Consider the following 21858-nt stretch of genomic DNA (forward strand, 5'->3'; position numbering starts at 1 on the left):
AATGAGGGAAGCAGGGGGAGAGGTGTAATGATTGATTGCAGTGAGGAAAAGGCTGTGGGTGAGGACAGAGAGAGCAGATATCAGCTACAGTATGTGCAGAAACAACAATTTAAATGTATGGAATTAATCACTGATAAAGAAAATATGAGATAGAGAGAGGAGAGAAATGTGAAGGTTATACTGCATCAAAGGGACAAAGTCCAACAGAGCTTCAGAGAACCTTAATGGAAGTACACACATACTTGTGATACTTTTTTCATACTACTTATTGAGCATGAAGGACTTAAACGTAAAGCAGAGCAAGTTAAGCCAGAGTTTGTCTCCCCATCAAATATCAAGGACTTTACATTCATTGGTTCCAGCGAGGAGTTGCTGCTTTTCTTCATCTTGTGTGTTATCAAACTGAATATTTTTGGGTTTTGGTCAAAATAAGCAATTTGAAAATGTGATCTTGTTGTTCTTGACTATATTCTGACATTTTATAAACCAAACGTTTACTGTAATCTAGAAAATAATCTGCAGATGAATTGATATTGAAAACAATTGTTAATTGTATTTTATGTCAAGGAAGTCTTTTAAAAAGTCTGGGAATTTCTCAGTATTTGTTTTACTTATTAAAAAAGACAAGACGAGAAGAAAAATAATGTGAAAATTATATTTTACAAATACGATTTGCAAGCTTAAGCACTCAGTAGTTAAAATGTTGGTTGTTTTTCTTAAATTATTACTTAATTAAAGGAACTCTCAGAAGCTCATTTTCACCTTTTTCTCATTCTTTGTCATTTTCTATTATAGTAATGAAGACATCATTTACTTTTAACTGCAGTGATCAGTGTCCTCTTGCAGCAGAAAACATAAATATCTTTCGGGTGTGTGGGGACATAAACTCTTTGTAAAGATTTGTTTAAAGCAATCTGCTCCTTTTAAAATGAAAATGGTAAAATCTCAACAGTTATTGCCAATTTGACCTTCCCTGCTACTTTGACGCTGCAGGACTAGATCCAAGGGGTCAAATAACAGCGCAGTGGCAGTGCAGCCTGCATGTAAAACACCAGTCTTTGATGCCTCTAACCCTGAAATTGTAGTATTTTTTTCTCCATCTGGAGGAAGAGAGAGGGAGAGGGAGAAGTCGTGGTGGTGCAAAAGGCTGCAGGGGTTTTAAAACGTATTTTGAGACCGACATGATTTGTTTTGCCTATTTATTGTTACAGTTGTAAAAAATGGGTGAGGGAAGAAGGCGGAGAGAGGAAAGGAGGAAAAGGCGTGGGAGATTGTTGCTTCTGAGGAATTGTCAGTTTGTAGGGAAGTGCTTGGGGCGGCTCTCATGGGATTAACTGTATGTGGGTAAAAAGGGGGTGGAGGGTTTATTAAATGTGGGTGCAGCCATTTACTTTGTGTGTGTGTGTGTGTGTGTGTGTGTGTGTGTGTGTGTGTGTGTGTGTGTGTGTGTGTGTGTGTGTGCGTCCATGCTTGTGTGTGTGTGTGTGTGGTGTCATGTATTAGCTTGTCTACCTACAGTAATTGTTGCGTCATGCGTACAGGTGTATGTGTCTTCCAACCTCTGAGTGAATGCCAGTCTATGAATGAGATGTTTCTCATCACAGATAGCAGCAGAAAATTGGTTGCAACTCTGCAGGTCTTATAGAGCACAGCAGGAGAGACGCTGAGTGCATACACACTCCTTAATTTAGACACACACAGACACCTATATGTGACTGTGTCTCTGCATTTATGAATTTCACATTCAAAGAATGATCTTGTGTTATAATCACAGCATGTTGATGTATTTTCTGTTATTTACACAGTATGAATGTTGATTACTTATGAAGAGATGATCATGAGTTGTGAAGGTGAAGAATGCAATATTAATGGGATAATGTTTTGAAATGTATAGCTGTTCATTGTAAAAAAAATATATTAAATCACAGTTGAATAAATCCTTTAGTATGATAAAACTCTAAATTTATTCCAGCTTTATTGTGTGAGATATTTCATTTTTATTTTCTGGAAATAATATAATTGTGTATCAGTCTTTATTCACAAGTTGATGCTACTGCAAGACAATGAGGATAATATTGAAATCCTGCCCCACCCTAGCCCCAGTTGATTTCCACTGCCCTCTGATTTCTAATTTTATCTTCAAACCTCAACAACGCTCCAAAAAACCTTGAATTGAGACTTTAAAAATAATATGATGAGTTTTTTTGTGATTCTATATCAGGACTGATATCGTGTTTGTGTTCTCCTTCAGCTGCAGCAGCAGACTCAGTCACAGTGTTGTTGTTTGCTGCTGGTGTCTGAGGACAACCACCAGGTTTTCTGCCAGGTACACACACACACACACACACACACACACACACACACACGTGCACACAAAATTACACAAATAAATGCCATCAACCATTTTAGCAATGACTTAATGAATAAGCTTTGACCTTTGTGACCTTTAGGTAGTTGGAGACAAAGTCCTGGAGGAGGAGATCAGCTTCCCGGTGAGCCCAACAAACACATGAATTCATTAATATGACTATGCATTAATGCATTCTGTCATTATTTGCATTTTTGGTTTGTTTGTGTTCTTTGTTCCCTGTTAAGTAAATCATGCCTTCATTAAGTCAGTCGCTCATTCATTCACTTGTGTTTCTTACACTGAGGGCAATGTACATTCAGATACACTGAGGGAGGTTTGTTGCAATTTTTAACAAGCATACGGTTAATGCAAGTGTTGTAACCCTGTGTGTAGGTCTCTTTGACTGACACGATAGAATAAACTCCCACATGTAATCTTTTATAATCCCTGGCAAGGGTTATAATGAAAATATTTGGGCAAGTAACCACTTCCTTCGGGTCACTTTAAGTCTCCTGTCCCTGTTTGTGCTGCACACATGGCATTTTTTAACAGGCTTTCCATTATGGTGCAGATAGACCGTGTACTCCAGGCCATATAATGTATGAAATGTTGTTAGTAGTTGGTGTGTAGCGAGATAATGGGACACACAAAAAACACACCATAGATTTATAGTTATTTGTGCTAATTTAACAAGGGACTCTCACTCAGAAATAACATTTATTTATATATATTTGGCCCTAAAAGATTCTCCAGTGACTCGCTCAACAATTCTCCTTTCTTTTGTCTCTCAACTGCATTATACTCATTTTCTTTATCTTTCTCTTCCTCTGTTCAGCTGATGTTTGGACGCTTTGGTCAGGTTGTAGTGAAGAAGAAGTCAATTACTCTTCAGGACATCAGTGCTGTAAGAAGACATTTTCTTTCTTTTTGTCTTTATGTCTTATCTATCTTTCCATCTATTCTGCTATCATACTGAACTGATTGTTCTGCCTCTCTTCCTCTCAGGAGGAGCGTAGGCAGCTGTCCAGCATGTTGGGCTGTGAGATCTCATCCATGCTTTGTGTACCAGTGGCCAGCAGGGCCACCGGTCAGGTGGTGGCGCTAGCGTGCGCCTTCAACAAGCAGGGTGGGCAGAGGTATGTATGTATGTGAAGGACTGTGTTCACACTAAAAGCTATCATTAACCTTTTTGTGATTATAAGATCACACTGAACCATTTCATGAGTTCCTATGGTAAAAATAAAAAAATTTAACCTCTTAGCTTACATTTACAGTAAAATCACTGTAAGTCAACTGGCTTATTGCTGAAGTATATTTAAAATGCTGGGATGTCACTCTGAAGATGATTTGGCTTTTGCTAATTCTAGAAGCGCTGACTCATGGTAGATACAAAGATATATCTGACAGCGGCTTACAGAAATTGGGATGTGTAGGGCTGATTGGTTAAGCTCAACAGCTCAGATTTGTTGAGTTTGTAGCAGTGGAGAGTTTGTTCTGTTTCCAGTGAAATCTGCTGCTAACCAAGCTCCCTCATGACGACCAGCACGTGCATGTGTGCGTGCATATATGTGTGTGTGTGTGTGTGTGTGTGTGTGTGTGTGTGTGTGTGTGTGTGTGTGTGTGTGTGAGATGGTGCCAAGAGCAATGCTGCTATGTCCTGAATACAGAAATGCACTCCAGCTGTGTCTGTGTGTTTGTTTGTGTAACATTCTGGAAGTTTTTTTATCTATCTATCTACAGTATCTATCTATATATATATATATAGATGGATGGATGTGTGGGTATATATATACCCACACATCCATCCATCTGTCTACTACCATCTCCTTGTCAATCAGCATGTCTCTACTTATGTTAAAGTGCTGGGAGATTAATGTATTTTATTTTATTTTATTTTACTCTTTTTTTCCCAAAACACACTTCACACACATGCTTGCGCTCACATACAGTACAATCCCTCCTTTTTGCATCTCTCTCTCTCTCTCTCTCTCTCTCACTCTCTCTCTTTCTAAGGACTGAGTTAGATAAGAAGGGATCATGTCCTATAATATCTCCCTCTGCCAGAGGCACTGATGACAGGTCTGGCATCTCATTACCATAGTAACAGCAGCAGGATTATGGTCGCAACTGTGCATAAAATGTGATAAATCTATCCTTTGCTCCAAGCACAGTCATCCAGATTTAAGTAGAAACATATATCTCAAAGATAAATCCCTTAATCATATAGATTGCATATTCAAATGCACAGTTTATTCAAACTTCTCTCTGCCTGGCCTCCTAAACGTGTAAAATAGCCTCTTACCCTAGGACACAGACCCATGAAAACCTATTGTGACACTTTTGTGACACCAGTAACAGGTCCATAACTCAGTTTTGGCACCAGCAGATAAGAACAATATACACTAACCATTACAGAGTGACGTGTGCAAAACAAAAATAATGATCTCATAATAAACCTGCACCCTAAGCAGGAGTGTAAGTATTTACTCTCTTACTCAAGAGTATTACGAGTATGAACTTATTATAATTGCCCTTAACTTGAGCTTCCCAGGTCTTTTCCAGGCTCAGGTCAAATCCTGTCTCCTTTGCTAGGATTCCTGGGATGCTCAGGGAAATAAAGCACTGGAGACACTCAGCTCCGGACATCAACACCTTAATGTTCCATTGCCCTCTGTAGGCAAAGAGAGAGAACTGCAGGCAATTAGCAGCATCACGGTGCTCACTGCAGATAATTTCATTGATCAGTCTTCATTTGTCTGCCTAATGCTGTCAAGTTCTCATGTCATCTAATTTTAAAGGAAAGTGACAGTCATGTTCACCACCTGCAGGAAACCAGGGTTTGGTTCTATTTTCAGTCATTTAGACATATTACATTATAACTTCATTCCTACACATTTTTTTGTGTTATTTTAGTCAATAATTATGCATCGCAACTTTCTTTTAGGGCTGCATCTAAGGATTATTTTCATTATCAATTAATCTACCGATTATTTACCCAAATTAATTGTTTGATCTATAAAATGCAGTAGTGAAAGAAGTAATGACATCTTTTAATTACTAAAGTAAAGTGCAGCAAAACTAAGTATCAAAAGTAAAAGTACTCATTAAAGGTCCAGTGTGTAACGTCTTTAGTTGTTCATTATCAAAATCTGTGTTGCCCGTTCACAAACTCAACGCTAGATGGGAGAAATTCCTACACATTGGACCTTTAAGCAAAATGGCTCAAGAGTGTTACATTGATTACATATGTATTATTGGAATATTACTTTTCATGAATATTACTATTCATTGATGTGTGATTTTAACAGCTTTATAAAATGTTTCGTAGTTTCATTGTTTATTTGTGTGTGTGTGTGTGTGTGTGTGTGTGTGTGTGTGTGTGTGTGTGTGTGTGTGTGTGTGTGTGTGTGTGTTCTCCACTGCAGACACACAGAGGCAGATGAGCATGCAATCCAGCACTGTTTCTGCTACACTTCAACGGTCCTCACTTCAACTTTGGCCTTCCAGAAAGAACAGAAACTCAAAGTGGAGTGCCAGGTACTGCACATGCCCACACACATACTCACCGTTACAAATACACATATAAATATGCATGAAGTTAAATAACTTTTTGTGTCCACTGTTTCTCCACACAGGCGCTCTTACAAGTGGCCAAGAATCTCTTCACACACTTGGGTATGTTCTGCCTGTCTGTCTCTGTGAAGAAAGAACGTTGCAGGACAATTTGCGTTAATGGCCAATATTTAAGTGATCACCTAGTGAAACAAATGGTACACATAATTGAATGAGGTATTGCAGAAAAGGTGATTACACCCGGGATCATAACCATAAAATCAAAAGGGCGTTAAAAGAGATGGCTCCACCTCTCTATCCTATAATTACACTGAGTCATTCAGATTCTTATCTAACAGTAAGCACCTAACTGTGGAATAAGTTGTTGATAATTCATCATGATTGCAGGTGCAAAGAATTGATCCACTGGTAGAGCAAATTGCCCTATCACTGTAGCACTCTGCTGATTACAAAAGCTCTTATCAGCTTGTACAGCTGATCCACCACTACTCGCTGTATAATCTGTTTCTGTCTATCTGGGTACTACTGTTATTCCTTTCATTTCCTCTGTTTTCCTTTTGTTTCTTCTCTCACCCACTCTTACTCTCCCTCTCTGTCTCTTTAATTCTTTCAGATGATGTGTCAGTGCTGTTACAGGAAATTATAGTGGAGGCCAGGAACCTCAGTGATGCAGAGATGTAAGCCCTGTGATTCATCCTCAAAGGGATGTGTGTGTGTGTGTGTGTGTGTGAAAGAGAATGTGTGTGTGTGTGTGTGTGTGTGTGTGTGTGTGTGTGTGTGTGTGTGTGTGTGTGTGTGTGTGTGTGTGTGTGTGTGTATAGGGTAAATGTCATTATCTCCGTTTGAAAAGGCTATCTTGGCAATTTGTTCTTAACCGACTTTCCGCATTTAATTAAAGTTACAAAATGACCTAAGATAGAAATGAGATGAAACATTCTCATTTTCTCTGCATTGCGTCATTCTCTGTCACCCCCTCTAACTCTCTCTCTCTCTCTCTCTCTCTCTCTCTCTCTCTCTCTGTTTCTGTAGCTGTTCAGTGTTCCTGCTGGATCGTGTCAGTCATGAGTTGGTTGCAAAGGTGTTTGACGGAGGCGTGGTTAGTGACGAGGAGGTACGACACAGGAGCATTCAGTTGCCCACACACGCAAACACAGACTAGGTGTATGCATCTCGTGTCTTTCCTGTGACCTGTTTGAGGAGAGATTTCATGCCTTTATTAGAGAGTTGACAGTAAAGATAGACAGATGGGAGATAGAAATAGGGAATGACATTTACTGTAACAAAGGTCCCCATCCAGACGAGAATACAGGACGTTGTAATTACATCGTCAGCCTCATAGTTGCATTTGTAATGCTCTCGCCCCACATTTCCTTTCTGACTGTACTGTCAACAATCAATTAAAAACAAATGCTTAGAAATGTGTCTTGATGACATAAGCAGTGCAATTGTGTGTGTGTGTGTGTGTGTGTGTGTGTGTGTGTGTGCGTGCGTGCATGCGTGTCTGTGTCTGTGTGTGTGCGTGCGTGTGTGTTGTGCGAGGGCAGAATGAGTTTCGTATTCCAGCAGATCAGGGTATTGCAGGTCACGTGGCGACCACGGGTCAGATCTTGAACATTAAGGATGCCTACTCCCATCCTCTCTTCTACCGCGGAGTGGACGACAGCACTGGCTTCAAGACTCGCAACATCCTCTGCTTCCCCATCAAAGATGAGAACAATGGTAGCAACAATGACTTCCACACACAAGAATACTTCTTTCACTCAACATACACAAAAAGTCACAAGTTTCTTTTCTTTTTTTCTCACTCTAACTTCATTTGTAAATCACCTTTCATACAGGTTATTGCAATTCACAGGTGACTGACAAGCTAATAAGAAGACAAACAAATATAAACAATTAACTAATGCACACAAAAATGAAAATGATAAAAGTGAAAAAATACTAACAATGAAATAAATAAAAGACAATAAAAAACATTTATAACAAAAAAAAATTAATAAAAGCTATAGGTCTGTTGTAATTAAAACGTTTCATTAGCCATATCTAATTATTATGGGTTTTAAGTTTAAAGATATTACACTTACAAACTGCCCCTAAAGTCTGTACTGAACTGGGAAAAATGGTGTTTAAGTATGCTGCTCCTTTGGCTTTTAATCATTTACAAAACAAGCTGAATCTTTGGGAGCTGGTTTCATTGCACATATTTAAAGTGATTCTATTCTAATAGTGATGGACTTGGATGCCGGCTAAACTGGCTGTAGATGTTTTGAATGTTTCAAAAGTTTTTGGTATCTTACGTCTGTAATCTGTTCTTGTGTCTCCATTTTTAATTGTTATATGTATGTTTTATGTCTGAAACCGTGGTAATTGTGCAGCTGGCTGTCTTGGCCAGGACACTCTTGAAAAAGAGATTATTAATCTCAATGAGTCTTTACTCCTGGTTAAATAAAGGTTAAATAAAAGCATTCATCTACTCTTGGGCAGGCTGTTTCAGCAGCTCGGAGAATAACATTTGTTTTTTTTAAAAGCAAGGTGCCCAGTTACTCCTTTAGAGTCCAATAATGTTTTGATAATGCAATAGCGAGGCTACTGATAACATAATAATGAATCAGATTTAGCTGTATTGGTAGTCGATCCTCTATTGTCCTCTACAGTACATACCCTTCCTTTTTCCTTTTAAAAACAAAGCTATGTTTCCACACAGGTGCTCTCTCAGAATAGGAAAAGGAGTTGTTACATCACATCCTTTGCTTCACATGTTGAAGAGCAGATTGAAGAGGCAACCATCCTCAGTGTGTGCAACCAAACTCACACTGATTGGCACTCCCTACTTTTTGCTCTATCCAAGCACACGTTAGATTCTCTGGGATTTGTTTCTATATAGAAACTCTCGGATTAAGAGATAAGAGATTCACTTTTAATGTGCAATTAAATTCAGCTTCAGTGTGAAATTAATATAAGTTAGCAGCCCTATTTGATTCAACGTCCGAGCTGCACCTCTGATGCATTCTGTGCCTCATTTATCCTCTTCCTTGACTCTCATCTTCCACTCCATTTTTCTTTATTATCAACTTTCTGTCCTTTCCTTTTTCAACTCATTGTCTCATCCCTTATGTCTCACCCTCTTTCCCTTTCTTTGAATCCTCCTTTTTCTAGAGGTGATCGGGGTAGCCGAGTTGGTGAATAAAATGAATGGGCCATGGTTCAACCGCTTTGACGAGGACTTGGCCACGGCTTTCTCCATCTACTGTGGTATCAGCATCGCCCATGTAAGTCTCCTTTCTCACTAAAAGAACCATCTCTCTATAACCTTTCCATTTTTTGGTTCGGTATGTTGAAAAAAAAATACGTCTGGTCAGGGAAGAGGCATTGGATTGTTTGTAGTACATTTATTAAATGCTGCCACCACACCAGTCAAAACACTACACTTATCCACTTGTTTGAAACAAATAAGCCAAGCTATAAACCAAATATATTATGCATACAGTACATAAAGTACACAGTTTCTAGATAAAAATCATCAATTGCAAATGAATTAACAACTTAAACGTGTCACTTTACAATAGAAGACAACTTCTGATTATCTCTGTTAACAGCAATGGAAAGTGTGAAACATTAAAGTGGAATAAATGCATAATAAATACATGTTTTCAAAAAAATGTTTTAAAGATATTCATCTTCATACACATTGTAAACAATCCTAGGTCATTAACTCAGCTTGGTTTTAAAACATAGCTTACAAAATATTGATGTAATTTCTGCAAGTGTTATGCACCGTAATAACCCTTAGTTAAAAGAAAAAAAAAAAAGTGTAAAAAAATAAAAAAAGCATTTACAGTGTATCTATCATTGGGAGTCTCTTGTTTCTTAAAGCAGTGTGGTAGATCTTTTGTTAGTGATGTCAGAAAGATTGATCCTGTCTGGCAAAATGGGATCAGTTCAGTGGGAGCAAAATGCTCAGTCAAGGCGGAGCACAGCCTCGAGGGAAATTTAAAGACATTCAGTCTGTGATTGAACTGAGTGGCTTTTATGGTGTAGTTCAGAGGCATTGTATGACTGCTGCAAACCCATTAACACACATTCAGCTACGCCAGTGTATGTAGCTTCTGAAGACAATGATGAAGATTAACTGTTATGTTATATGGTTTTTATTGTTGACATTGATTTCTAATTGTAATTGCAAATGTATCAGAAATGTCAACAACCTAATACTTATAATCTCAGATCAGAAAAGTTGTTTTCATTTGCTGTAAAACTCATTAATGCAGCCCCTTTCACCTTTTACCAGTGGAAATGTTGATTTCTCTTGCCTCTAAGAATGCCGTCAAGCAGCCACACAATTGATTTAAATAATCTAGAGGATTTAAAAGGGAATATAATCATAGTTGACTGATGATAAAGCATGTTTACAACTGATTCCACATCATTTTAAATAAGAAAGGCTAGAAAAGCTAAGACATAAGAAAGAAGAGCAGATACAGAAAGTACATGATATTTTAGGCAGCATTTCCGATTCACCTTAAGTCACCCTTGTCGTGTCTGACCTTTGAATAACTACAGGTACTCAATAGTTTATTTGCAAACTATAAATATATTTGATAGTTCAGCAGAATGATCTGTAATCCGCAGTAGACAACATTTGTGAGTGTGTTCTTCTCAAGATATTGTTACCACCATCTCAGTCTACCAAGTTATCTTTTTCAAAATAAAGAAAAAGAAGAAAGAAAAGAGTTCTTGGCTGTGCTACTACTGTATATTGCCAGTTATATTCAACAATAAATAAACTGTTGATTTGTTAGAATGTTGCTGTAATATGGTGTTTGTTTCTCCAGTCTCTGCTCTACAAGAGAGTCCACGAAGCTCAGTTCAGGTCCCACCTGGCCAATGAGATGATGATGTACCATATGAAGGTAAAATCACATTTGTACATCTTAGTCACTCTCGCACACAGACGCATTGTATTTACTGACACTGTCCATATTATTTACTCAATATGATTCAGTATGTGTATGTTGCAGGTTTCAGAGGAAGAGGTGACTAAGCTGCTGGTGACGGGGATTGAACCCGTGACGGAGATCCACTCATGCTTCGCCGAGTTCACGTACACACCTCGCTCCCTACCTGATGAAACCACGCCGTTGGTAAGAGGCAGAGGTTAAGAAAAAAAGTGAAAAAGAGAAACACAGAGAGGGATCAGAGACCAAAGTGGAGGAGGCAAAAGAAGAAAACAAGACTGAATAAAGTGTAACTGATCCTGCTGTGTGTCTCTGCAGTGCGTCCTCAGCATGTTTGAAGACATGGGTTTCATCAACACATACAAGATTGACCTGCATACTCTCGCCAGGTCTGACAACTCCATCAATTCATATACTGAATATTAGAGCTTGTGTATATGAGTGTGCCTGCATTAATTAATTAATCTCTAGTTTCTGATTAACTGTGGATTTTCCGTTCTTCTTACCTATGATTTAATTATTCAATCCCTATTTTGAATCCTTTTCCATCATCTGATCACATTATTGTCAACAGTTGTATAGTGTGTTGGAGTAGTCAGACTTTGAGTGCTTTTGGAGTTGAATTATTCTAATTTTCAATGACACTAGAAGATCCAAAACCCAACACCTTGGAAAGAGAGATGTGCGCAGCTCCCTAATAACAAAATATTTTGGCCAGAATTGATCAGTAGAGCTGAACATTATTTGAATATGCACTACCGGTCAAAAGTTTTAGAACACCCCAAAGTTTTTTTTTTGGTTTTTTTTATTGATTTTTTTAATTTTAGCAGTTAAAATCCAATGAATAGCTTGAAATGGTAGTGTGAAAGGTAAGTGGTGAACTGCCTGAGGTAAAAAAAAAAGTAAGGTTACCCAAAACTGAAAAATAATGTACATTTCAGAATTTTACAAAAAGGCCTTTTTCAGGGAACAAGAAATGGGTTAACAACGTAAAGCTGTTCTGCAGCAATGGAGGTTGATCAAGCTTTGAAAGTTGGTGCTACCAATTCCCACAGGTGTTCCAACTTGTCTGGATTACTTACAACCCCCTCTGTTTGTATAAAGGTATTGTTGGAACACACTGTGGTACCGTACCCTCGTGAGCATTATTTGAACAGTATTGTACTGCAGAAAGTAGTGTGTTGCCATAAAAATGGCGGGGAAAAGGCACTTAACAATGGAAGAGAGACAGACCATCATAACACTTAAGAATGTTGGTCTTGCCTACAGAGAAATTGCGAAGAAAGTCAAGGTGTCATTGAGTACAGTATTATTCACCATCAAAAGGCACTTAGAAACTGGGGGAAACTCTGACAGGAAGAGGTCTGGCAGACCCAAATCCACAACAGAATCAGAAGACAAGTTTCTGAGAGTCAACAGCTTGCGTGATAGGCGGCTCACAGGACAACAGCTTCAAGCACAGCTTAATAGTGGTCGTAATAAGCAAGTCTCAGTTTCAGCTGTAAAGAGAAGACTTGGAGCTGCAGTTTTGATAGGTCGAGTTGCAGCAAGAAAGCCATTGCTAAGATGTCAGAATAAGAAAAAGAGGCTTGCCTGGGCCAAGAAACATCGTCAATGGACTACTGAAGACTGGAAGAAGGTGTTATGGACTGATGAATCAAAATTTGAAATCTTTGGTTCATCACGCAGGATTTTTGTATGCCATCGAGTAGGCGAACATGTCAAACTGTCAAACATGGAGGAGGAAGCGTGATGGTCTGGGGTTGTTTTGCTGGATCCAGGGTCGGTGATTTGTACAGAGTGAAAGGCACCCTGAACCAAAACGCCTACCACAGCATTTTGCAGCGCCATGCAGTACCCTCTGGTATGCACCTAGTTGGTCAGGGGTTCATCCTACAGCAAGATAATGACCCAAAACATAAGTCCAAGCTATGCCAGAACTACCTTAGCAAAAAAGAACAAGATGGTAAGCTTAAAAACATGGAGTGACCAGCACAGTCACCAGACTTAAACCACATTGAGCTGGTTTGGGATGAACTGGACAGAAAAGTGAAAGCAAAGCAACCTACAAGTGCCACACATTTATGGGAACTTCTGCAACAGAGTTGGGAAGAACTTTCTGAAGAATATTTGATTTCCATTGTAGAAAGAATGCCACGAGTGTGTTCAGCTGTTATATCTGCTAAAGGGGGCTACTTTGATGAGTCAAAAATGTAGAATACATTTTGGTTTATAAATTGATTCCATGATTTCTTTTTTCACTTAAATTGTTCATTTGTTCTATTCTTTCATTTCAGAGTACAATAAGACATTGAACTGCATGAATTTCAATAAAAACCTGGAAAAATTGGGGTGTTCTAAAACTTTTGACCGGTAGTGTATGTTTCAAGTCAAAATGCTTCCTTACAGTTGGGTGAGAGTGGAAACATTTTGTTGCATCAGCATTGTATCAAAAAAGGTTTTTATTTTAATCAAAAGAAAGAAGCAGAAGAAGAACAAACCTGCTCCATAGCTCATAATAAAATCACTTGATTACATGTCCTACATGCATCACTAGTTGCATGCTGTGTTGTAGATGATAATTAAGCTGTTTTGGTGTCAGGTTCTGTCTGATGGTGAAGAAAGGCTACAGGGACCCTCCCTACCACAACTGGATGCACGCCTTCTCTGTCTCACACTTCTGCTACCTGCTCTACAAAAACCTAGGGCTGTCCAACTACCTCGAGTACGTGTTAAACACTTATACCCCTGGTGACACAAGTAGCCAGAAGTTTAGTTGTTTTAATTCCTAACTCTCCTTCTTTCTTTTCTTTTTAGGGACATAGAGATTCTAGCTCTCTTTGTCTCCTGTATGTGCCATGACCTGGACCACCGTGGCACCAACAATTCTTTCCAAGTCGCCTCAGTAAGAGCACAAATTATTTTTATGTTTCTGTTCTAAGAGAGATCGGTGAAGCATCAAAGATGATACAAAGGGGAAAAAGGGAGAATTAACCTTTTTGAAGAGAGTGTAGCAGAGTAGCTCTGCACCTGCACTTTAAAATGTGGACTAAAAATGGACTTTTAAAAGCTCAAGATGGGAAACATCAATAAGAGCCAGGCTCATGGTGATATTAGAGTCTGTGTATCGCCTCATCTGTGAATTCATCCCAGTGAGACACTAGATGTCATTGTGATGAGAAGTATGTTGCTCTGCTCCAATATAATCATGCATAACCCTCCAGCGCCTAAATGAAGCACATACCAACTCTCATTATGCATTATGCTATTTAAAGATTCATATTCAAGCTGACAAGTACAGTTAAAGAGAAGGATTTTATTTAAGGATGTTGTTTCATTAGAATCAATATAATTTGTACACTAAAATGATTTTTTCATTTGTCTGTCTGTTTCTATTTTCAGCAATCTGTGCTGGCTGCTCTCTACAGCTCAGAGGGATCTGTGATGGAGGTAAACCCCTAACCAGTTGCATCACACCACAGGGATGTTGTAGAGCTGACTAGAATTCTAGCAAAGCTATACAAAACGAGGGATCTGTGCCTGTATAAATCTTTATTGCAATAACACCCTCAACTTTAGTTCTGGATAGTTCTGCCATTAATTCTACTGTTAGAAATGTGTGAATTGAATAATATGTTTGTGGTTGTGTTGTACTTAAATATATTGCAGGTTTTTCAAATTTTTTGTCTTTCCCTTTTACACGTGTGTGTGTGTGTGTGTGTGTGGGGGGGGGGGTTAGAACCACCACTAACTATATCCTCATTGCTAATGAGGATATTATGTTATGCACTTATTAATTGAAACAGGTGCAACACCTAGTGGACAAAATCACACTTTAATTCCTTGCATCAGCGATGAGGCACTGGGAGGCATGTAAATTGGCTTTTGCAACATGACTCAACATTCCTTTAGAAGCATTTTCAAATGTACTCATTCCTTTTCCCATCATGCTTCCCATCATCATTTGCCATGACAGAGACATCACTTTGCCCAGGCCATTGCCATTCTGAACACTCATGGCTGCAACATCTTTGAGAAGTTCAACAGGAAGGTAAGATATCAAATCTGACATTAACACATTACAAATGTCTCCATTTACTTCATTCTGCTATCCCTGTAAATGCAAGCTAAGTAAGTAATTTTTTTAAATATTTTTTAGGACTACACGCGCATGCTGGATTTGATTAGAGACATAATTCTGGCAACAGACTTGGCTCACCACCTTCGCATTTTCAAGGACTTGCAGAAGATGGCTGACGGTACGTCCCAGTGGTTCAGTATGCATAGCCACATCTCTACTTTTGCTTTAAACTCAACCCTGAACAAAGAGAGGCTTGGTTCAGATGTTTTGTCCAGAGCAGTGACACCAAACTAATATTTTTGTTTTATTTCCTTAAATTAGAATGGGCTGATCACAAAATTATCAATAAGCATAATGATCATTTTGTGATGAATCACAAATAAACCTATATAGCTTATGTCCATTTTTGGCTAAATAATTACTGACAAATGTACATACCCATTTCCTCTGCTGGGTCCCGTCACACAAAAGGCACATACTGACTCTAGATTTTCATTATTTCGTGACCTCTTTTTCAGAGATCTGAGGTCAAACTTGGACCATTCATCACTGACATTCTTAGTAATCCTCTTTTTTTGTTGTACTATTTACCCTTTTGAGGAGACAGTTGCTTACTGCACTATATAATTGGTTGGTTGTAACCTGCTGGCCAGTGGTTTGTTACGCCTGAATGCAACCAATTATAAGTTATCCTGAGTGAATGTCTCATCAGTGGAGTAAATTGTGTGCTGTTAAAGTAATTCAAGGACATTTAAAGCTTCTAAATGAATTAGTGACTGCTTTGCACCACAGAGTGTGTAACTTGCCAATCATGGACGAAAATAGTTCGACCAAATACAGAATGGAAATAAACAGTGGTAAGATGCCATTAAACGTAATTTCTTCTTTCCAAATACACAACATGCTTGTATATAACATGCAGTGGTTTACTTCAGATCTTCACAAAGCTGTCATCTAATTGACTGCCACAGAAGTGTGTAAATACAGCTTAGATAGAGTCTTTTGCATGTGTGCGTTTCAGACGGATACAACCCAAAAAACGGTGCCCACCGCTCCATGCTGCTGTGCCTCTTGATGACATCGTGTGACCTGTCGGACCAAACCAAGGGCTGGAAAACCACACGCAAAATTGCTGTCAGTACATAGTCTACACCAATGTCTATACTTGCATGCATTAAAACTTTACATATGTAACTAAAAATTTTTGTTTTTAATTTATGGTGAACTGCGACACAAAAAAGATGGTTTGGTGTGTATGTCCATTTGTCACCACCTTAGGAAATATCAAGTTAAAGTTATCAAACAATATATGAATCAGCACAAAGATATTTAAGTCATACGCTTGTGAATAGCCTCGTATGGTTTGTGCTACACTCTTTGACAAATGTACTGTCTCTGTTGGTTGACATGCAGTACCAAAACGTTTCTCCAGAGTTATAGCAGCTCCTATTTTCAGCAGTGCATTCCTAAAGATATCCAGTGGCAGTTCCAAATCACTATACAGCAAAACTGACCTCTTTCTGGGACAATAAAGATTATGAAATGCTTAGCTGTACAGTTGGAAACAACCTCTCAGTCTATATCCCATTATTTTCTATTGAAAATTTCTGTGAAACTGCACTCCATTTTAGGATTATTTTTAATCTTGGTCTGCCCCCTTTCCTACACCAAACCCCTGACCCTTGTCCTAAATCCTTCACCCTAAATCTCCTAACACCTACAGCAAATGCACTGTAATCCTGAGTCCCAAAACTGAGAAAACATTTCTGTTTAATTCAAGGTCTAGCTTGTATTGTGGTCAGTTAGTACAATATTTTCTCACTGGCTGGAAAATGCACAGGGATTGAAAACCGCAATCACACCAAATATTGAAATGTAATAAAGGCAAATTACATTTGATCTTAGATTACAGCAATGTTGTGATTCAGCATAGTCATTGCAGTAATATTTGAAAATGTGAGAAAATCTCTCCAAAAGCTAAAAACCGAGACAGGTTATGGTATTATACTATTATTACATAGTAGATTGTAATATATTATTTTAAAATTGATTTATGCTCATTTTATGAAAATCCAAACATCTAAACTGACAGTGGGTTTGTCCCAAGAACATTTCTAAGTAAAGTATTGCAGATTATATTTGATGCTTTATTGTGTGACATTACATAAATAAGTAAGATGTACTTTAAGTTGAACTTAATCAATGTCACTATGAATATGAAATCATATAAACAATAACAGATTTTGTGTCCACAGGAGCTGATTTATAAAGAGTTCTTCTCTCAAGGAGATCTGGTATGTGTCAGTGTAAACTGGCTGTTAAATGGCATGTGAAATTATTTAATACATGGATAAAGTGTGTATCATTTTACACAATAGAAAGCTTATTACACATGTCTGTATTGTGTGTGTGTGTATGTGTGTGTGTGTGTGTGTGTGTGTGTGTGTGTGTGTGTGTGTGTGTGTGTGTGTGTGTGTGTGTGTGTGTGTGTGCGTGTGCGCAGGAAAAAGCCATGGGGAACAGGCCCAGTGAGATGATGGACAGAGAGAAAGCGTACATCCCGGAACTACAAATAAGCTTCATGGAACATATTGCGATGCCCATTTACAAGTGCGTACAAAGAGCTAAAACATTACGTCCTCCCGACCCTAACCCCTTTAATCACATATCATGTTGTCTTAGGGTCAGAACTTTAAATTACATTTGGGTACGTTTTTAATTATTAAAGCTGCTCTTATCAGGATCAAATCACTTATGTGTAAAGTTGTTTGTAGTGACAAACCCACAGATAAAAATCCCTAGACTCCATTTTAGCGTTTTTCAGCTCATTGTTTTGGTTTTATGACCCCACAACTTTATTGTTTTGAATCAGTTCATAAAGTGTCAGGATAACTTTCACATTCCACCACTGCCCTCTGTCCCCTCTGTCCTAGGCTCTTATCCGAGCTGCTTCCTGAGGCCACTGAGCTGTACGAGAGAGTGGCGGCAAATCGGGAGCAGTGGACCAAAGTGTCCCACAAGTTCACCATCCGTGGGTTGCCTAGCAACAACAGCCTAGACTTCCTGGACCAGGAATATGAGCTTCTGCAGTCCCAGGGGGCTTTTGGGAGCGACGACCACTGCCTCAATGGTTGCCTTGACGATGCAGAAGGAGGAAGGGGTCAGTGACAACAGCAGGCTGCTGGCGTTTCTTAAAGTTTTCTGTGGTCCAATAAAAGGCTGAAGATACCTTTTTAGCGACCTAAGAGGGAGGCATCTCTCTGCTGTCAATCACTTAGATGCTTAGCAGGCCATGCAGAATGGACAGGACAAAGTTTCAAACTAATTGAATCAGACAAGTGATTTGAAACGAGCGGATCAATCTGAGCCGGTTCAGTGATTAGATGCCACATGTTGCTCGTGTCTCCAGTTCAGGAAAGCAGAAGGGGGTGACTTTTATGTTTTTCAGCAGCTACACTGGAAAAACAGGTTTTTAACCACAATTCACAAGTTTGTTAATACAGTACTGATCCTGATTGTAAAAACACACATACACACACATATGTACATGTGGATACTGTTTAGACACACAACAGAGGAAAAAAAAATTCTTATGGAAAAAGACTACTTCAACATGTAACAGTGAGACAAAGTGCTATACTTTCTGTAAAACGTTTCATAATAGCTTATATTGATTTCAATGGCTCAGCTTCGTTCACACACAAGCAGCTGCCATAATCTTCACCTGATGCTTATGAATGCATGCTGTATGGACACCTCATGTATTATCTTCGTCAGTGTTGATTTCCCCATGGCTAAGAAATTAATGCAGTCCATTTTTTTATACCCATCAGAACAGATTTTTGTATTCAGTTCTATAACATATATATGATTAATTCATCACCATGAAGTTGTACAAGGGAGATTTAGTTAATTACACAGCATTATAACCCTCATGATTCACTTTTCCTCATGTTTGGGGAGGTTTAAGAGACAAATTGACAATCTCTGATCAATGAGTCACAGATCCCTGGCCATAACACCCCACTTCATGCCTAAAACATTAAAAACACCCTGTGCATATTAACTCCATGTCACTGCATCAAGTATGTATCTACACCTCAAACAAGAGTCGCTCATGACCTAAAAACACACCCTCAGTTTATTTTTCTCTGATATCCTTTCCACTCCCTTGCATCGTTCTCACTTCCTTTTACTTTTTAGTTTACTGATTTCCTCATAAACCACTTTAGATATAGAGCAACCGAACCCCTTTAAAAGATCCATCTCATCTTTTAGTGTAAATGTGCCACAGTAGAGTGTGTTATATGGAGTGTGTCATTGAGTGTGTCATATGGATCTGCCTTATTGCGCATCTTTGCTGCCTTTCTTAGAGCTTTTAATATATGAAAATTGAAATAAAGAGTCGGTTTAGTATGTATGTTGTATATTTGTTATAGACATAGTTTGAGTATAAATGTGGTGAATGAAGGATGAATCACAATGCTCAAAAGATGATTTGTGTAATGCCTGTGTGAAGACCTCAGATGTCATGTTCACTTCTTTCTATTTTTTTTGTTACAACCACCAGTGGCTATAAGGCAGACACAACAGCATTTTTTTCAGTTCTCAATGCATCCAACAAAAAGTTTTTAATAGGATTCTCAGCGTCTGAGAAAAAAAGAAAACAATTGGGGACCATGGGGTTACAATATGCCATATTCAGGTTTACCTTACAATGTTTAAAATAGGAAATGCTGCAGAGTTAGGGTAGGTAACCACAGAATAGTTACACAAAGAGAAACTTCTGTAATGGACACCACTATTGTATGTAAGCTGTGTGTGGAGGGGTGATAGTGAGTGTGCAAATGAGTGGATGGACGAGTGGGTGTGAGAGAGAGAGGGAGAGAGAGAGAGAGAGAGAGAGAGAGAGAGACTGGAGGTAGTTGATCAATAGGGGGAATGCTTAGTATAACCAGTCTTTACAAAGATGGTGTTGATGATGATGAGTAAACCTAAAGTGATATTTGAGTTTCATCAGTCAACAATGCTAATGAAGGTAGATGAAAGCAAAAAAATTCATCAATCATAGGATATAAATATATTTTTTCTTGAAAGGGTCTAATGAGGGTGCATTAGAGAGGAAGGTAAATTGGTAAGCAAAGTGGTTTGATGTATGCGTTATATCTACAGTGGGATAAGCATCAGCGTGATGGGATGGAATCGTTTGATCTGACTTGGTCTGCTTCATGGACTGAATATTTTTTACGGTAAATTTCTCAAAGGACATACAGATGTGTTTGTAGACTCTCTGAGCTCTTTCTCTCACATGTGGTTTCCCCACTTCTATTATTTTCAACCACTGTTTCACATGTACCTGCCTTTTTCATGTGCAATATGAAGTGTCTGCCTCTGTGACCTTGCATAGATTCCTATGTAAATACCTATGCCTCTTGTTAAATTATTATTAGGTCTGAGTTTCCAAAGGCATTTAATTGTTAGGTCATGATGTTTCCATTGATAACAATTCAAATGCCTGTGATCATTTTAATCCTAAAATGCTTTTGGGAGTCCAGACCTAGGCCAGTTTTCTTTACTGAGTGTGTATCTGTCCCTTTAGGTTTGTTTTAGACAGTCAGGGCTAAATGTGCCAAGCAAACATCGTCTATTTCCTGGTCAAGCTGCAAAGTAGAAAAACAGAAATACCTTCAATTATTTTTGTTCTCTAATGTTGGACGGAAGCTGAGGGCTGTGTTCATATAAAACTTTTCTGATACATCATGACCAGGTCTGATATTGCGGCTCATCCAGGAAGTATTAACCCAATCTATTTCCCATTATCACAGAACAACGGGACTCTAACCTGTGATGTAATGTCATTGTAATGATCACCTGTGACATAATTGTTAAAAGTGGCAAAAATATAATTGCTGTAAATATCCAAGTTTTAAAAGAAAATGTTACTTGATTGTTATTAAAACAATGGGAAGTATTTCAATGTATTTAAAGTGGTTGCATCGTGTTCTCTTTTTTTCATACCATTTTTGAACAACCCCAAGCTTAGACAGGAGATAAAAGAAAACCATATGTGTATTTAGGTTATACATATGATATTCTACCACAAATAACAACCCAAATTAATCTGAAATGTATACATGATGCTTATACTGAGGACTAAATCCAGTCATCTGTTATTTGTTTTGTTGAGTTATGAGTGCTGGTGGTCTTGTTCTTCTTCAGATGTAATGAACAAGGACATTGTTGACAAGAAGACAAATGGATGAAATTTTTAGATTTTTGTTCTTTCTTGGAATAAATCTGGTGAAAGGTGTCTTGATTGCTGTAATGAAAAGTGCACACAACACATTATAACCTGTAGCTTCACCATACTTTGCAGTATTACTTCACCATGAACATGTACTTGGTTGCCTGGAAAAAGCTGAGGTGACATTAGGGCTCTGCCACACTGATTTAGTCATCATCACAGTGGCATCTCTGTTATTCCTGTTGGCCTATCACACTGACACTGCATAAACATGGGCAGATTAACACACTGGGGGCCCTGGGGCAAAATCTACTACAGTCCATTACTCACTCCTCACCCCCCAGAAAACAGCAAATTTTCCTCTCCACATTCTGCATGTAGTCAAAGTAAAAGCATTATAACTTGTTTGTACAGTATCTAAAGTTTTTCTTAGGATGAGGCTCCAGTGAGGACATGCCCACATTATATTTGGCCAAGAATTTAATGTATTAAGATCCTAAAACTAACAACATGTGAAATGTGACAAACCTTGCTAGAAACTAAGCTATTTTAATTGAAAGCATTGGATTTGGCATCCCAATAAAAAATGTAATTCCAGTTTAGAGAACCTTTGAATTTAAAATTTAAATTAAATATTTGATTTATGAATTTGAGA

The 21858-nt window shown here is 38.4% G+C and overlaps 1 protein-coding gene across 1 annotated transcript in view; it reads left to right on the forward strand.

Moving 5' to 3' along the window:
- Positions 1-21213, forward strand: part of pde2a (phosphodiesterase 2A) — a 116973-nt gene extending 95760 nt beyond the window's left edge. The window contains exons 10-31 of the mRNA XM_028573481.1: positions 2252-2326; positions 2451-2492; positions 3186-3254; positions 3356-3486; positions 5776-5887; positions 5986-6025; positions 6537-6600; positions 6953-7034; positions 7468-7642; positions 9080-9192; positions 10756-10833; positions 10942-11064; positions 11197-11267; positions 13481-13603; positions 13696-13783; positions 14281-14328; positions 14855-14929; positions 15038-15137; positions 15981-16093; positions 17215-17253; positions 17463-17569; positions 17893-21213. Of these exons, the coding sequence (XP_028429282.1) occupies positions 2252-2326; positions 2451-2492; positions 3186-3254; positions 3356-3486; positions 5776-5887; positions 5986-6025; positions 6537-6600; positions 6953-7034; positions 7468-7642; positions 9080-9192; positions 10756-10833; positions 10942-11064; positions 11197-11267; positions 13481-13603; positions 13696-13783; positions 14281-14328; positions 14855-14929; positions 15038-15137; positions 15981-16093; positions 17215-17253; positions 17463-17569; positions 17893-18127 (2103 nt within the window). The 3' untranslated portion in view covers positions 18128-21213. The remainder of the gene's footprint in view (positions 1-2251; positions 2327-2450; positions 2493-3185; positions 3255-3355; positions 3487-5775; positions 5888-5985; positions 6026-6536; positions 6601-6952; positions 7035-7467; positions 7643-9079; positions 9193-10755; positions 10834-10941; positions 11065-11196; positions 11268-13480; positions 13604-13695; positions 13784-14280; positions 14329-14854; positions 14930-15037; positions 15138-15980; positions 16094-17214; positions 17254-17462; positions 17570-17892) is intronic.
- Positions 21214-21858: the final 645 nt, after the last annotated feature.

This window comes from Perca flavescens, chromosome 3 (genome assembly GCF_004354835.1).
Source record: "Perca flavescens isolate YP-PL-M2 chromosome 3, PFLA_1.0, whole genome shotgun sequence".
Taxonomy (NCBI): Eukaryota; Metazoa; Chordata; class Actinopteri; order Perciformes; family Percidae; genus Perca; species Perca flavescens.